Source organism: Sinocyclocheilus rhinocerous, unplaced genomic scaffold, assembly GCF_001515625.1.
Source record: "Sinocyclocheilus rhinocerous isolate Xijiao unplaced genomic scaffold, SAMN03320098_v1.1 scaffold314, whole genome shotgun sequence".
Classification (NCBI taxonomy): domain Eukaryota; kingdom Metazoa; phylum Chordata; class Actinopteri; order Cypriniformes; family Cyprinidae; genus Sinocyclocheilus; species Sinocyclocheilus rhinocerous.
The window spans coordinates 2,945,667-2,961,246 of NW_015630021.1; the positions used below are offsets into that span (position 1 = coordinate 2,945,667).

At 37.2% G+C, this 15,580-nt stretch overlaps 2 protein-coding genes across 2 annotated transcripts in view; one reads left to right on the forward strand and one right to left on the reverse strand.

Moving 5' to 3' along the window:
* LOC107739606 (raftlin-like) overlaps nucleotides 1-10,579 on the forward strand; it is a 12,639-nt gene extending 2,060 nt beyond the window's left edge. Inside the window, exons 2-10 of the mRNA XM_016551766.1 lie at nucleotides 3,744-3,927; nucleotides 4,477-4,588; nucleotides 5,225-5,786; nucleotides 6,550-6,753; nucleotides 7,344-7,453; nucleotides 7,642-7,745; nucleotides 8,442-8,517; nucleotides 8,675-8,810; nucleotides 10,533-10,579. Coding sequence (XP_016407252.1) covers nucleotides 3,744-3,927; nucleotides 4,477-4,588; nucleotides 5,225-5,786; nucleotides 6,550-6,753; nucleotides 7,344-7,453; nucleotides 7,642-7,745; nucleotides 8,442-8,517; nucleotides 8,675-8,810; nucleotides 10,533-10,579 — 1,535 coding nt within the window. The remainder of the gene's footprint in view (nucleotides 1-3,743; nucleotides 3,928-4,476; nucleotides 4,589-5,224; nucleotides 5,787-6,549; nucleotides 6,754-7,343; nucleotides 7,454-7,641; nucleotides 7,746-8,441; nucleotides 8,518-8,674; nucleotides 8,811-10,532) is intronic.
* On the reverse strand, nucleotides 10,411-13,248 carry LOC107739608 (oxidoreductase NAD-binding domain-containing protein 1-like). Its single transcript, XM_016551767.1, has 7 exons — nucleotides 13,125-13,248; nucleotides 12,863-12,926; nucleotides 11,984-12,090; nucleotides 11,355-11,370; nucleotides 11,047-11,253; nucleotides 10,861-10,969; nucleotides 10,411-10,746 (listed from the first exon to the last, which is right to left on the reverse strand). Exons 1-7 carry the CDS (start codon nucleotides 13,226-13,228, stop codon nucleotides 10,589-10,591), a joined length of 765 nt encoding a protein of 254 aa, XP_016407253.1. The 5' UTR covers nucleotides 13,229-13,248; the 3' UTR covers nucleotides 10,411-10,588.
* Between the last annotated feature and the right edge of the window lie 2,332 nt (nucleotides 13,249-15,580).

Consider the following 15,580-nt stretch of genomic DNA (forward strand, 5'->3'; position numbering starts at 1 on the left):
TGGTTAAAGCGTATGGGGCTGTCACGTGATGAAGGAACGACTCAAACCCGAAGACTCGATGGATGAACTAATCAATTCTCTTTCCGGCTCAGACTGCATTGGTTAAAGCTTATGGGGCTGTCACGTAATGAACGAACGACTCGGAAAAACCCGAAGACTCGAACCAGGTGAACTACTGGACTAATTCCAGTAAAGAACCTATAGGATGTTGCGCATGCGCGACTGAACGAATCACTCCCCGAGACGACTCGTTCTTCCCGAGTCACATTAAAGATTCGTTCAAAATGAACGAATCGTTCAAGAACGACCCAACACTAATACAGGAACTATTTGAGCCGTTCATGCCAGACTGGGGAGAGAGGTGTTGTATTAATGTAAAATATGTGAAAAATAATGTGTTAGTATGTGTTAGTATGAGAACCTGTTCTAGTACACCCCCAAAACAAAATCAAGACTTTGTAAAAGAGCATAATAGAACCCCTTTACTGAAAAATATGAAATGGTCCATATGTGAAGTTTAGGGCATAGAAAATAGCATGAGCTTAGTATAAAACAATAGAAGTCAATGGAAAGTCTCTTTATTAACTCCACCATGTTAAAAGTGTACTATAAAGTTGGATTCTTTTAATGCCTTTTGTATTATGAACTAACAATGAACATAATTCTTTAAATGCATTTATAAATGTTATAAATCTTCGTTAATATTTATGAATATACTATTGTTAATGTATCCTTAAGACGAATTGCTTCTATGTAGACATTAAGCGTCGGTCCTGACCACTCTCTCTAGGCTTATTTAGCAATAATTTAAATAGTGTTAGTTTATCCAAAATATTGCTTTTACTACTTAAATTTAACACATACAACGTGTGTGTGTGTGTGTGTGTGTGACCTGGATCAAATATTTATTTATAAAAAATAAAAAAAAAGAATATGTGAGAACTGGGATAGCGGCAGTCGTTCAAGTTCTGGACACACACACACACACAGACTCCAGGCTTTCTGTTTTAGCTGCTTATCGGTAGACAGGCAGGCAGGCCATTTATATGTAAAACTCACTGATGCCTACAGAGACACAGAAGAAGAGTTTCACTGCAAACTGCTGTGACAGCACGAGTGAGAGCCAGAGATGTTCGAATATGTTTGTTTGTTTGTTTGTTTTAGGGCATCAATATTGAAAGCAACGACAAGTGACTTAATGAATGTGAATGATTGACAGGGATGAAATAACAAAGACAGAGAGTGAAAAAACAGGGAGAGAGAGAAAAATGCTAGGCATTCTTTGAAGATTATCTGATCTTGAAGATGGGAGGGCTTAGTACTTAAATCTTGGATTTATCTGTTCAGGATTTATCGCAACAGAATAGCTGTCAGTATAGACAGTCGTCCTAGTGACCCTGAACTGTATTTATAGCCAAATCTTGTTTTAATTAAAATTGGTCTCTATAAATAATGCAATTCCACTCCCTGTCGGGTTATTACAAAATAAAATAAGACCCCCGAGGACCCAACATCACACTCATAAGCAGCAAGAATTCCTTATACTTATGATTCATATAAACACTTACTTTAATATTTATGTCATATCAATATTTAGAGAGCCGTTCTGATAGGTCAGCACAGCAGGAGAAGGGACGGCTATCTAATAGATTTGCTACTAACACATTTAGTTCAAAGAATCATTCAGAGGAATGCTTCAAAGAAATTGAATAACTATGGCATTTAAAACACAATGAACAACTTTGTTTAAATAATAAATGAGTAAGTGTTATTTAAAAAATGGATAGTTCTAGTCCTGGATGCTGATTGGTCAATAAAAGGGATGCGTGGATATTAATTCTGGTCAATAAGCTGATACTTATTTTCCTGTTATGTCCAATCATTGATTTAAAAAAAAAAAAACAGTACAAATCCTGTTAGACAGAACAGATCCATACAGTGTGTTTGGATTTTAGCGCTAATCATACTTGGTTACGCTAACAACTTGAGTACAGTATGTTCAAATCTGTGATTGTCTAGGTGTTTAAGACACAGTTGCTAGATCCAGACGGCCCAAAAAGGATTTAGACAGTGTGATTGTGCTAAAATGTCAAAAACATATTTCTCTGCAGCTGGGGTTTAACTGATTTGCCAAAGTCTCTGCTTCTCATTTTAAGACCTTGTACATTACACTGAGGGATATTCGTTTAGAGAGCTGCATTCTTGAGGTGGAGTTTGTTGCTGAGATTGACTGTTTACCCGAATGTTTAACCCCCGACTGAGTAAATTCTGCTTTATGAAGGTGGAATTCCCCTGTAATAAATATAGGGACAGGTTATCATATATTTGGTCTTTCAGGAGCAGTGAAATCTCTTTGTGTGTCCGTCTTACATAAACAAACATATTTTCTCATTCTCTCACACAGCTACAGCATAGAGAGTCCTTTGCCGCGGGCCTTTCGTGTGATGCGCTGGTTAATATAGTTCATGCTCTGGACTGGAGTGGAGTTAATAGACGTCATAAAGTCTAAGACACTTCCGCAGTTTCAGCACTACTTGATGAATGCAAACAGGTTTTGTTATTTGGTGAAGGTTCATGGGTGTGTCATGAGAGATACATAGGTCAGATGCTATCTGTGCCCCCATGTCTTTGTACTTATATACTGAACATTTTACTCTGTTTGGTGTTATTTCTGTTTTTAAATGTGATCTTTCTTTTGTCATATTTTAGAGAGATACAATTTCCAACTGTTTTCAACATTGATAATAATAATAATAAGTTTCTTGAGCACCAAATCAGCATATTAGAATGATTTCTTGAGGATCATGTGACACTGAAGACTGAATCACACATTTGTACTCAATTCACCAATACGTTCATCTGTGCAGTTATTTATTCAGTGGAAACACTAATAAACCCCCCTCAGAGTCAAAGCATGTTCAGACGGTCACAGTTTTGTTTAAACAAGCTCCTCACACCTCTGAAAGATGATTGCAGTCAAGCAGTGCTCAGATTACAGCACACTGCTACCCTTAATAGTGCTCTGAATAATGAGCGCTGGAAATTAAGTTTAATTACTGATTCCAGAAACAAATTGCTTGTAAAAAAAAAACGTTTCACCAAAATACTTTCAAACAATTTCTACAGCGACTCAGTTTGTGTGTGTCAGTAACCATGTCAGAAAGTGAGCATGCTAACACTTTATTTGGCAGAGATGCTGTGAATGAAATTGTTCATGCTTATCTTCTCATTTCTGTCTTACATCATTCATCTTCCCAATTTCTACTTTTTACATTTTTTTTTTTTGTGTGTATGTGGTCGAGTTGAATACATGTAATCATGCTGATATAGTGTTATAAAAGTGCCTATATTAGGCATCATTTAATTCAATTTTGGTATACTGACATATGCTGACATATGTTCACCAAGGCTGCATTTATTTAATTAAATATACAGTAAAAACAGTAGTAGCTGATTTGCTGCTTAAGAAACATTTCTCACTGTCCAAAACATTTGTACTGTTCAATATTGTGGAAACCATGATATATTTTTTTCAGTATTCCCTGATGAAAAGAAAGTTCAAAATAACTTTTTTTCTGGGTTATATCAGTTCATTTTTTTAGCAGGAGTAGCTGTGTCAGGACAAATTGATGATAGTTGAAAGATTAAATGTTTTATGTATTTTTTTCTTTCTCTTCTCATTTCTCTCTCTGTGCCTCCCTGACTCTCTCTCTCTCTCTCTGTCTGTCTGTCTGTCTCTTCAGAGGTGGCAGTGTCCTCATTGCTGTGTCTGTCGTCAGTCAGAGAGCTTCCGCTACAGGTGTGTGAGTTGTATCAGAAGGGATTCGTACTGGCTGCTGTCCATCCCTTTGTTCACTCCTGCGGCCCTGCTAGTGCTAACCTTCAGAAGCAGTTACACCGAGCCGTGCTCATCCGAGAAACACACAGGTATACACAAGGAATAGAATACTACATATTGCTTATTGCACAGAAACAGTGTTCTGTACACATCAACAAACATTTTAAACAGTAATATTTTTGCACTATATACTACTATGTTGCATTATTTAATCAGTGAGTGGTGTCCAGTGATCATGTCGGAAATAAAAAGAATTACTTTGCATTTTAGTTTGTGTAAAATTGTCAGGTCAATTAAAAATTAAAATGCAGACATTTAAAATTGAGGCACACTACCGTTCAAACAGAAAACAGCTATTTAAATTGTACTAATATTTCACAATATTACTTTATAAAAAATATTACTTTTATATACTGCATAGTAGCAGATCCTATCCAGGTCACATGACAGGAATATAATTTATTATATTTTGATTACAAAAAAATGATTAATCATTTTTTGGAATAAGATTTGCATATGAATCATTTACAATAAGACAAAGATTGTGCATTAAGAAGGTAAATATGGTCTATTTTGATTTCATATTTTTTTTAATTATGGATGTTCAAAAGTGGCTATGTTTTGCTTTTTTGTTACAGTGGTTCTGATAGTGGCCTGCTGAACTGGGTTGAGCCTCATCTCACGACAGACGTGTGTTACCTCGGTCACCAGGACCCTGACCCAGAAGTTATACAGGGCTATGTAAAAAAGGTTAGACCTTAGACCTTCTTTAAAAGTGCATTTGTTTTCATTCAAACAGAGAGCAGTAGGTCAATTTGTTTGTCATTCAGTTACAAAAATTTTGTGTCTTACTTAATGTCATCCCTTCATTTAAGATGACACCAAAAACCCACTTACTTCAAACTCTCTCTATCATGGTCTTACAATACGGCTGTAAAACAGAAAACATAATCTGACAGGCTGCTCCATAGACACTGACACCTCACATTCATCTGCCATTCCATTAGTCGTCACCCCCTCGCCTTTTCAGTAATTACATTTATTTGGAGATAAGCAGTGTTTGAGTGTGTGTGTGTGTGTGTGTGTGTGGTAGTGTTTGAGCCGTGTGACATTTACTGATGATTTAGATGTATGCGTGTGTTTGGCGTGACAGTATGATGATTGGAAAATATGGTTTTCATTAGCATTTCGTCACAGTTCCACAGAGCTTATTTTAAAAGCATCTGCTGGAAAACGCACTACCTTTCTCCTCCAAAGACACTTTAAAATTATTTATATTACATTGGAATCCAGTTACTTTCATTGTCAGCTTTGATTGTAGACTTTTTTAGTGATGTTACTGATGAATATTTCTTCTATTGGTCCTGGTCGTTCTGGGGGATGCAGGTGCAGGATTTGGCTGATCAGGGTGATCTGTTTGTGGGTTTTTTGCCGCAACCCGGTTTCCTTGGTCACTGGGAACCAGAAGATCTTTCCTCCTTGCACTCCAGTCCCTGTTCTGTGCATCAGGGACCTCCAACCCTCAGCCCTGCGAGCGAGCAGAGCCAACAGGATAGAGACAATGGGGATCATCGAAACCAGAATCGTACAAACTTTAATTCAGACAATGAAGACTTTATGAGCCACAGCTTTCAAATACAAAGCCCTGAGAGCAGCCAGTGTTGGAATAATCAGAATCCGTTCACTAAGAACCATCAGTGTCCAGATTATCAGTACTTAAATGTTGAAGGTGAATGTACGCAAGCTGAGGATTTAAAGAACCAAGTGCCATCACATGAGTTTATATTAAGCTCTTGTGCACCAGAGCCACATCAGACCCAGAGTATTAGAATGCAGCCGAACTTGCCCAGCTGTGATTTGGCAGAAAACAACAAAAGAGAGCACAAAGAGCAGGTCAAAAGCCAAGACAAACACAGCAAGCGCACCGGAACCCCCCCGATGCTGAATCGTGAGTGTGTAGTCTGTTGAAATATAGAGAAAGGGTTGGTGGGGGGGAGGGGACGTGTTATTTGCTTAGATTATATCAAAATAATGTATCAAATAAGATAAGCAATTTGTAATTTCTAGGTGTGTAAATATTTGCTCTGAAAATAATCTGATTTGATTACAATTCTTTACTAGTGATGCATCATGAAATCTCAGTATTGGTCATTATTTGGTTCAATTCACTTTCATTGTGTTGATACAATTCATAATTGTTTCCCTTAAAATACCTGAAAAAGACTAAGATGTAACCGGAAAGATAATTGACACCATAGTAGAATATCATTATTGGCATAAAATACATTACGTGGTATCATTCTCGCAACCAAACCCTCTCATTCTCTCAGGAAGGAAGCATCTTTATAAGTGAGTCATTCACTCAACCTATTCGTTCAAACACACTGATTCAGTCAGGAACGCGACTGGTGTCTGTTGCTCGGAGACGCGCTGTTCCTTCAGAATTATTTTCGTTTGGGGAACAAAAAAAATAGACAAAGCAACTGGCAATATTGTGTCTAAAATGAAAGTTACTCAAAATTAACTTCTTGTTCAGCTGTTGTATATTATCAGTAGGCTGTCACTCTCAATCGTGATGTTGTTTGAATACCCGTAGCAACGTAATATTGGTTCGCAATTATCTTACTCTTTAACTTTTTAAATTAATGTGAAGAGACATCGACATATAAGTCATAAAAACACTTACTAAATATTTGTCTCTGTATGTGTAGGTGTGCAGGTGTTCGCGCTGTACAACCATTCGATAGTTCTGGCGGGATCGCCAAAGTTTTTTTCTTTGAGGGTTCCACTGCAGGTGCGCAGGGAGGCGGGGCTTGTTAGCTCGGTTGACTCCCATTGGCTGGACCACATGACGCAGCACTTCAGAAGTGGCGCGCAACTCATCGACGGCTACTTTCACCTGGGAGACGATGCAGGTACTGGACATGTTGTGACATTTTAGAAAATAACTGAGAGGGAGCAGTACATTTTCCTGAATGTAAAAACATACATTTTACTAATGCATCACATTTATTCTTTAAGAAGTTTTGGTCCCACTTTATATTAAGTGGCCCTAATACCTGTATACTTACATAGTAACTAGATGTGTACATAGTATGTAACCACAGTGTAAGTACATATTGGTACATAGTATCTACAGCTGTAATGTTTGTGTAACTACACATGTAACAACCCACTGAATAGTATGTGTAAGTACAAATTTGTAACAGGACATTGGTAACTACACTTTTTGGTAATGAAAATACAAATGTGTAACAGGACTAACAGCACTTTTTAGTAAAGAAAGGGGCCACTTAATATAAAAGTTTTAATAAAGTAGTGATAAAAATATAGAAAAGATCAAATGCATAAACTTCTATAAAAAATTAATGAATAATAAAAACTAGAATAATACATTTTCAATTATTTTGTTAACCTACTCAGCAGTTTTACCCAGATAACTCTGAAACAAATGATCAACCATCTCTATCAACATTTTCCAATCCTTTTCTTGCTCTATCTTCAGCATCTTCTTCCACTGTGGAGAGTGTTTTTATCTTCCAAAGTGCTTCAGTTGATGCCAGGCCAGCCGCAGTGTATGACGCCATTGTAGTTGAGCAATGGACTCTTATTGATGTAAGTCTGCAGTGGTGCATCCCAAATTGAATTCAATTAATTATTATTTGTGGAACATTTACACCTTTCTTCTTACACACCGCCTTTTAAATGAATGCAGACACATGTGCACATTCATACGATATGTCTCAATAGGACATTAGTGAAATCCTTTAACACATTGTTTAAATGGCACTTCTGTTTTGCAGGGTGTTGCGGTGAAAACAGACTACATCCCTCTGCTTCAGTCTTTGGCTCCATATGGCTGGAGACTAATGTGTGTTCTGCCCACTCCCATCGTCAAAATGAAAAGGTTCCAAATCCATACTAAACGCTTAAAGGAAGAGTTCACCAAAAGTAAAAATTTGCTGAAAAAAATTGTTCTCGATCCAAGATGTTGATGAGTTTGTTTCTTCATCAGAACAGATTTGGAAAAAATATATAATTACACCACTTGCTCACCAGTGGATCCTCTGCAGTGAATGGGTGCCGTCAGAATGAGAGTCAAAATATCTGATAAAAGAATCACAATAATCCACAAGTAATCCAAATGACTCCAGTCCATCAATTTCACTGGAGAAAGCAATATTATGGATAAAGGGACTCATATTTTAGACAGAAGCAACTAATTAAAGTTAGAAACATCTTGATGGATTTGTTTCTTACAAACACACAGCTTTTGACTTCATAAGATGTTAATTGATGGACTGGAGTCATGTGGATTACGTTTTATGATGTGGTGAGCAAGTGAAGTAACACTAAATTCCTCCAAATTCGAATGGAGAAACAAACTCATCTACATCTTGGATGACGTGAGGGTAAGTACATTTTCATAAAATTTTCATTTTTGGGTGAACTATGCCTTTAAACAAGAGCATTACATTCACTGTTGCACTTCAGGGGCTAATAATAGGATATATATTACCTGCAAAAAAACTTAACAGTTGTGTCGAAAGAAAAAATTATAATTCTTACAGATTTTATTACCTCCGATTTATTTTTGTCTTAGTGATGGAAGTTTGGCCACAAAACAGATCCTCTTCCTCCAGAGACCCACGCTGCCTCGCAAGAGGAGAGACTTGACTGTGTGTATACATGGCACAAAGTTTATTTCTGCTAAAATTAGATTTGAGCTGAGAGCTGTCTTATAAAACTGTGTGAAATTGTAATAGCATTGTCAGTTCACTTTAAAATCTTCAAAAGTAGCACAGTGTCTTGACAGTTTGTGTGTATGTTTTCCAGAAACTGCACCTCAGAGGTCAAAACAAAAGGAACTTCAATAATAAAAGGACACCAGAGAGGGAGATATCACCGCTGGCAACAATTGAGAGAGAAATGGAACGAATGGAGAGAGAAAACACAAGTCTGATGAGACAACGTGGAGCTGTACTTGCAAATATGGAAATAGCCACCCATGGGATGTTACAAATATGGCCACCAAGTGAACTGACTTGCCTTAAAGGGTTAGTTCACCCAAAAATAAAAATTAGGCTGTGTTTTACTCACCCCCGATGCATACTAGGTGTATATGACTTTCTTCTTTCAGACGAATCCAGTCGGAGTTATATTAATGTGAGACACTTTTTTTTGTGGAAGGGTGCTTTTTATTTCACGTCTTTTGGACTGAAGGAATGCAACACCCGCTGAGTACAACGATAGAGCTCGATTCATCCGCTGGGGTCATATGAGTGCTGTCATGGTCACTTGGTGTGGTTTTTGAAGCATCAACTTTGAGGGTTCCATCCACTTGTATTATATGGATTAATGAATTATTTTACTAAAAATCTCAGTTTGAATTCATCAGAAGATTCATTCATTTGGGATGACATGAGCATGTGTAAATGAGAGAATTTAAAATTTTGGGTGGAATATCCCTTTAAAGGGACCATGTTTAGCATCTTTTAGTACATTAGGACTATATTCATGAGCAAAAATGTTTTATATTATTTTGCACAACTGATAATTTCCATGCCCCTAACATTTTTACTGAATAAATATGTGTTCTAAAATGCAAACAACATATTACAACATTATACACAGATCTCTGAAACACCCAGTGCAATCTTTTATGATGCCCTTGAAGCAGGACGCTATGCCATTAACCAGCAAATTAACTATAATGTAGAGCATTACAGTGCTGTTTATGGTCAATTTGTTGAGTCTATCTTTAAAATGAGGTATAACAAAAACAGGACAGTGTCTAGAGAATTGTTTGTTTAAAGGCATAGCTCACCCAAAAATGAAAATTACCCCATGATTTACTCACCCTCAAGCCATCCTAGTTGTATATGACTTTCTTCTTTCAGACAAATACAATTGGAGTTATATTAAAAAATGTCCTGGCTCTTCCAAGCTTTATAATGGCAGTGAATGGGTGGTGATATTCAATAGTCCAATAAAAGTCCAATAAACTGTGTCCATCCATCATAAAAAGTGCTCCACACGGTTCCGGGGGGTTAATAAAGGCCTCCTGAAGCGAATCGATGCATTTATGTAATAAAAATATCCATATTTAAAACTTTATAAACAGTAATCTCTAGCTTCCACTAACTAGAATATGATAGTCTCGTGAGAACCAAGGTTTGTTTACAGAAGCAAAGGAATCAAAGTTTCCATTGTTTAGCAAAGGAAAACCAGTCTCCTCTTGGCTTATATCGAAATCCTCTGACATTTTTCTATACAAATCCTCGTTTTGTACTTCTAATTCGTTACCATTTTTTTTTGTTTTGCTCTCTCCTCTGTGCTTCCGCGTTCATTTGATTGACACATTGATTGGCTTCAGCAGGCCTTTATTATCCCCCTGGAGCCGTGTGGGAGACTTAATGATGGATGGATGCACTTTATCGGACTTCTACTGGACTATTGAATATCACCCATTCACTGCCTGCCAATTTAAAGCTTGGAAGAGCCAGGACATTTTTAAATATAACTCCGATTGTATTCGTCGGAAAGAAGAAAGTCATATACAACTAGGATGGCTTGAGGGTTAGTAAATCATGGGGTAATTTTCATTTTTGGGTGAACTATCCCTTTAAATGTGGAGAATGCAGACATAGCGTCTGTTGATCTCAAAGGCTTTACTGGTCCATTGCCATTACAGTCTGTTTCTATGATGATGCAGATGCATCCATCGCTGTGATTATCTGAGTTGTGGAGCTACCACCATTTCTCAAAAAGGATTCTGTCCTCCGATAGGCCGACTTTCTGCAGGTCTGAATTCACTTTCTCTATCATAGGAGGAGGGCCACAAAGATAACACAATGTGTGCTCAGGATCTACATGGCGCTTAAGTTCCTCTTCTGATATCCTTCCATCTGAAAAGACACAAGAAAATCTCATGTGACATCACATCTAAAAATAGTTCAATGAATTAAAAGATTGCAGATTATAGGTAATCAAAATATAAAATGTTGATGTGTGCAACTCACTTATGGTGTAAGGCTGAAGTTCCTGCTCTATGTCAGAGCTCTGTTGGGTAACATGGAAATCGCAGGAGAATTTATCTGGTCGCTCCTGACAAATGTCAATAATGGTGTTCTGAAGACAGCAAATATCTAAAAATCAGTCGGCAGCTTCAATCTCACTTCAATGACAAGTCAAGGGTACATACATACCTTGAAGAGCAGCTCTTTGGTGTTCTTGGCGCTGTAGCACAGGTGAGTGTGTTTAAGCAGATCAGCTGCGTGCAGCAGGATGGAGTACAGAGGGTTGATGCCAACACCACCAGCTATCAGCAACAGGTCCACCACAGGGTCAGAAGGTTGAGGGTCAAAGTAGAAGTTACCTCCCACCCTCACAGTTACCGGAGAGTCCACAGAGCACTGAAATAGTGCAATTTACAAAAGGAACACGACATCATATGGTCTGGAGGAGTTTCTGTGCATACATCTGCATAAATCATCGCCTGACTTTTTCACCTCACGCACACTCTCTCAAAACTCACACACATACACAACAAATGCAATAAGGCACAACGTGAACGAGAGCAAAAGTGAGAGAGAAAGTGGCACGAATAGATTTTCATTATTTTGCATGGTTTGCTGATAACAAATGAGAATTTTGTGTGAGAGGAGCCATCTCCTGGCCATTTTGCAAACTGCATGTCTTCTCATCAGTCACTTTCAAGTAAAAATATAGTAACATCTAGGAACACCTTTATATAGGGCTTTTTAAGTTATTGTCCTATGTACCCCACAACCCCCATCAGATTATACTGGATATCATTTATTATTATCATCAATATTAGATGCTTACAATTAGGGCTGGGCAAAAAAATCGAATGCGATTTTCATGCGCATCTCGTCAGTAAAGCCGGTTCTGTGATTAGTAGTAAATCTCCAGCACTGAGGCAATAAATCGCCTGCGATTTTGTGTAGCTTGTCAGTGATCTACTGCTCTGTGTAGTAAATGCCGCTCCATCTGAAAGCACGTGCTGGAGATTTACTACTAATCACAGAACCGGCTTTACTGACGAGATGCGCATGAAAATCGCATTCGATTTTTTGCACAGCCCTACTTACAATACATATTTCACAAAGTTACAGTTCTTACCACTGTCCAGCGCGGAAGCTGAAGTCAGGATGTGGCACCTCCAGTCTCAGTCTCTTTACTGAATCAGATTCATTCATAATGTCACAAACACGTGCAGAGAAAAGTTCCTGGACACACACAAAACATAAAATTGTGTCTTTACAGAGAATTTGCAACAAAATTTCCACATTTCAGCCTCTCAGCATTTAAATGTAATGCATTATGCCATGCAGATGTACAAATGGGAGCCATTATACATTTTTACAACTTCAAACTCTACACACATTCATAACAAGAAATAGCATGACAGGAAAAAGGGTATAGCATTTTAATAAAATAACACTATACTGTCACTTTAATCAAAACAAGCTCTTTTGCACTACAATCATTATATCTGCACTGTTTGTTTACTTCACTGGTTTGCACTCTATCTGCCATGTGCTGCTTTATTTTTATTTTTTTTACATGACCTTATTTGTATATTTGTATAGCTGTATTTTATATTTAATCTGTATCTATCTGTATTTTATGTTCTACTGTTAGTGTTATCTGTATGCACCAAGGGTCTGAGAGTAACGCAATTTCAATTCTCTGTATGTATGTGCTGTACATGTGGAAGAATTGACAATAAAGCAGACTTGAACTTGAACTTAAATACTATACAGTATGCTACATATCTAGAGTGAATAAATAAACAAACAAACAAATGCCTGATTGCATCCTCTTGAATTTAGTCTCAAGACAAAAATCAAATGACACACTGGCTGACCTACAACACAGAACAAGTGTCTGAACTTTCACCTGCTTGGCTACAACATTTGTTAACCATTTAGAAGGAGTCACAGAGGAATCTATGCTCAGCAGGTCAAGGGTTTCATAAAGAAATCTAAGAAGACTCACCATTTGTCTATGAACGCTAGCAGTTCTTTCTAGATGGTCAGTCTGTCTCCTGGATGACATTTTTCTGAAACAAATTTAGGGAAGTTTAAGTTAAGCAAAAAGGACTGGCTGTGTCTCAAAACATGGTGAGCTCCCTACTAACCAGAAAGCATGTTTTTGCTTGCTTTTTTCATGTCAACTAGGTAGCCAGCTCACTGGGTTTTCAAACACAACCACCATGTCCAAAGCCTGTAGAAAGAGCTCCAGAATTCTGGATACTCACCGTGTGACTGTGTTTTTACATGAACAGCAAACAGCTAGTCTGAACTGTCCTGATCCACCGGCGATACTTCTGGCCGCCGTTCTCACAAAACACGGGACACTCATGATCGGATATGACGGTCTGATCCCTGTCCAACGCCTGATAATATTATCAGACAGAAAGCAAGTTAGTTATTGATGGTTTTTAAATAATAACTAAGAACACCGAAATCGGAAATGAGAGTTTCTTCATAACAGCTGATATGAAGTGACATTCACACACGTGAGCAGTAAGCAATTTAACTGTTATTAACTAAATAATCTGTTTCATGTTCAGTAGACCTTTAAAATTAAGTATTAGCAATACTAAAAAGTAAAGCTGACAAAGCATAAAGAGCTAATAAGCTCACGAGGCAGAATACTTTCAAATCATTCACCTCTGTCACTCCGGTGACGTTTCTTCTTCGTCTGTGTTTACGGTTGGTGAACAGAGTCTGTAGCGCCACCCAGCGATCTCGCAAAGTGCAAAACATTTTTATTTCATAACAATATTAAATAATTAAAATATTAACAACATTGTTTATTTATATCTATTTAAGGTACATACAGTGCTAATTATGAAATTATCAATATATACAGAAGCAAGACAATGATGGAAATGTTTATGACAAAAATAATATAGGCTAGGCTACTACTGCGCGTAAACTGCAGAAAAATATTTTTGACTGAAATAATGCAATTTGCTAACAAGTCTGTCATTATTTTGATTGTTAACAGTGCTTTAGTTAAAAAAATGCATGTGCCTTAGGATTTAGTGTATAAAGATTACACATTGGATATTTTGCTAAAAATTAAACACAAGAGCGTTTCTGAAGTGCACCTGAAGCAGGTGAGGAGATCGGTAGCCCCTGCTGACCAAAGGAAACATCGCAACGTGACTGTTCTTGAACAGCCGGAAAGAATTAGAAATAGCATGCAGAGTGGTCAGTCAACACATACTTTTCATACTTCTCCCCCCCCCCACATTAAAAACTGGAAGGAACTTTCAAACTGAGCTCGTGAGAGACGCATCAAAGCATGTGATGGCATGCCAGTTTCCTTTATGGATATTTATTTATGATTAGAATAATCAACATTACAGGCTAACCCTCATAATTGCTTACTTTTCCTAATGTTATAGTTTCTGTATTTTAGCTAACTATTTTAGTCTTCATTTAAAATAAATCAAGAAGGAGTTGTGCTTTGGAAATGTTCTCCAAATCGTTCCTCCCTTTGACCTCCAGCTGTTTCCCAACTTGTCACCTGAAAGCGCGCGGATCTGTGCAAATCACGGCTTATGTCTCGAACATCTTATGCAATGAGACGGCAAGTTTTTCTTATGACAGCTTTAGGTAAATGTTTGCACAGTTTTAATTTCAAGACAGCACAAACAGTTGCGTGTAGACACAACTGAGAGTGCTTTCACGCAATTATGCTATTTTAAATATGCAGCAGCCTATACGAATTTTAACTGACATTGTGTGGATCACAAATATAAAACAATAAAATCCATACCGTTTATGTTAAGTATAGTTTAATTTATAGTAGCCTAAACTTCAAAAGACCATTCTGATTAATTCATATTTACACAATTTTATGTTCATTCACTTGCATATACTTTTAGTTTATGCTAGTTATGAAATTTTTTGTCATGCTTATTGTTTTTGTCTTTAAGGAGTTATTCAAAACACGCATTATTCAAATGCAAAACAGACAATAGCCTATCTTGAACAGACCTCTTTATTTTTGTATATTTTTGTAGAGTATCCTAATAAATGTTTAAGAGCAGCGAAGTTTTTTAGCCTAATATTTTAAACAAATTTCTCCACAAATCATAGTCAGTGACGTTTGTAACTCAAAGAAAATATTATTTGATTCATTCAAACATAGCCTACTGAAACGTGTTTGATTTTTATTTTTTATTTTTTAATAATGATTAAGTAGTACACTCAAGTGTATCCATTGTCAGAAATGTTGAGGACATTAGTATGTTTCTCAAAAAGAATTAACAAAGATTACATTTCTTATAACGTGGAGTAGCTATGCGTTTTAGATTTGGCTAGATGTTAAAAATGTATCCCCATATTAACCTCTCTGACATTTCTGACCCTGATATCTAACAAAAAATTGACTTTTCTCAAAAAGGACTCTGAGACAGATCAAGGATATCTCATAGAGGATAATATATAGGCTACAGTGCACCATTTGTTTTAAACGAGATCATAAAGCATAAAGCCAACAATCGGAGATAAATGAGATGATTTTGAAATTGCCTGTTTCGAAATACAAGGGAAAAGTAACAACATGAGACTCCGAGCTCTCCTCTCAGCTCGCGCCCATAGATCCTAATTAAGTGTCAGATGAGACTTGTTACAGAAACGTCACATGCTTGCTGTATTAAATAAGAGCTCGTGCGGATGACTGTGAGAGGGGAGCAAG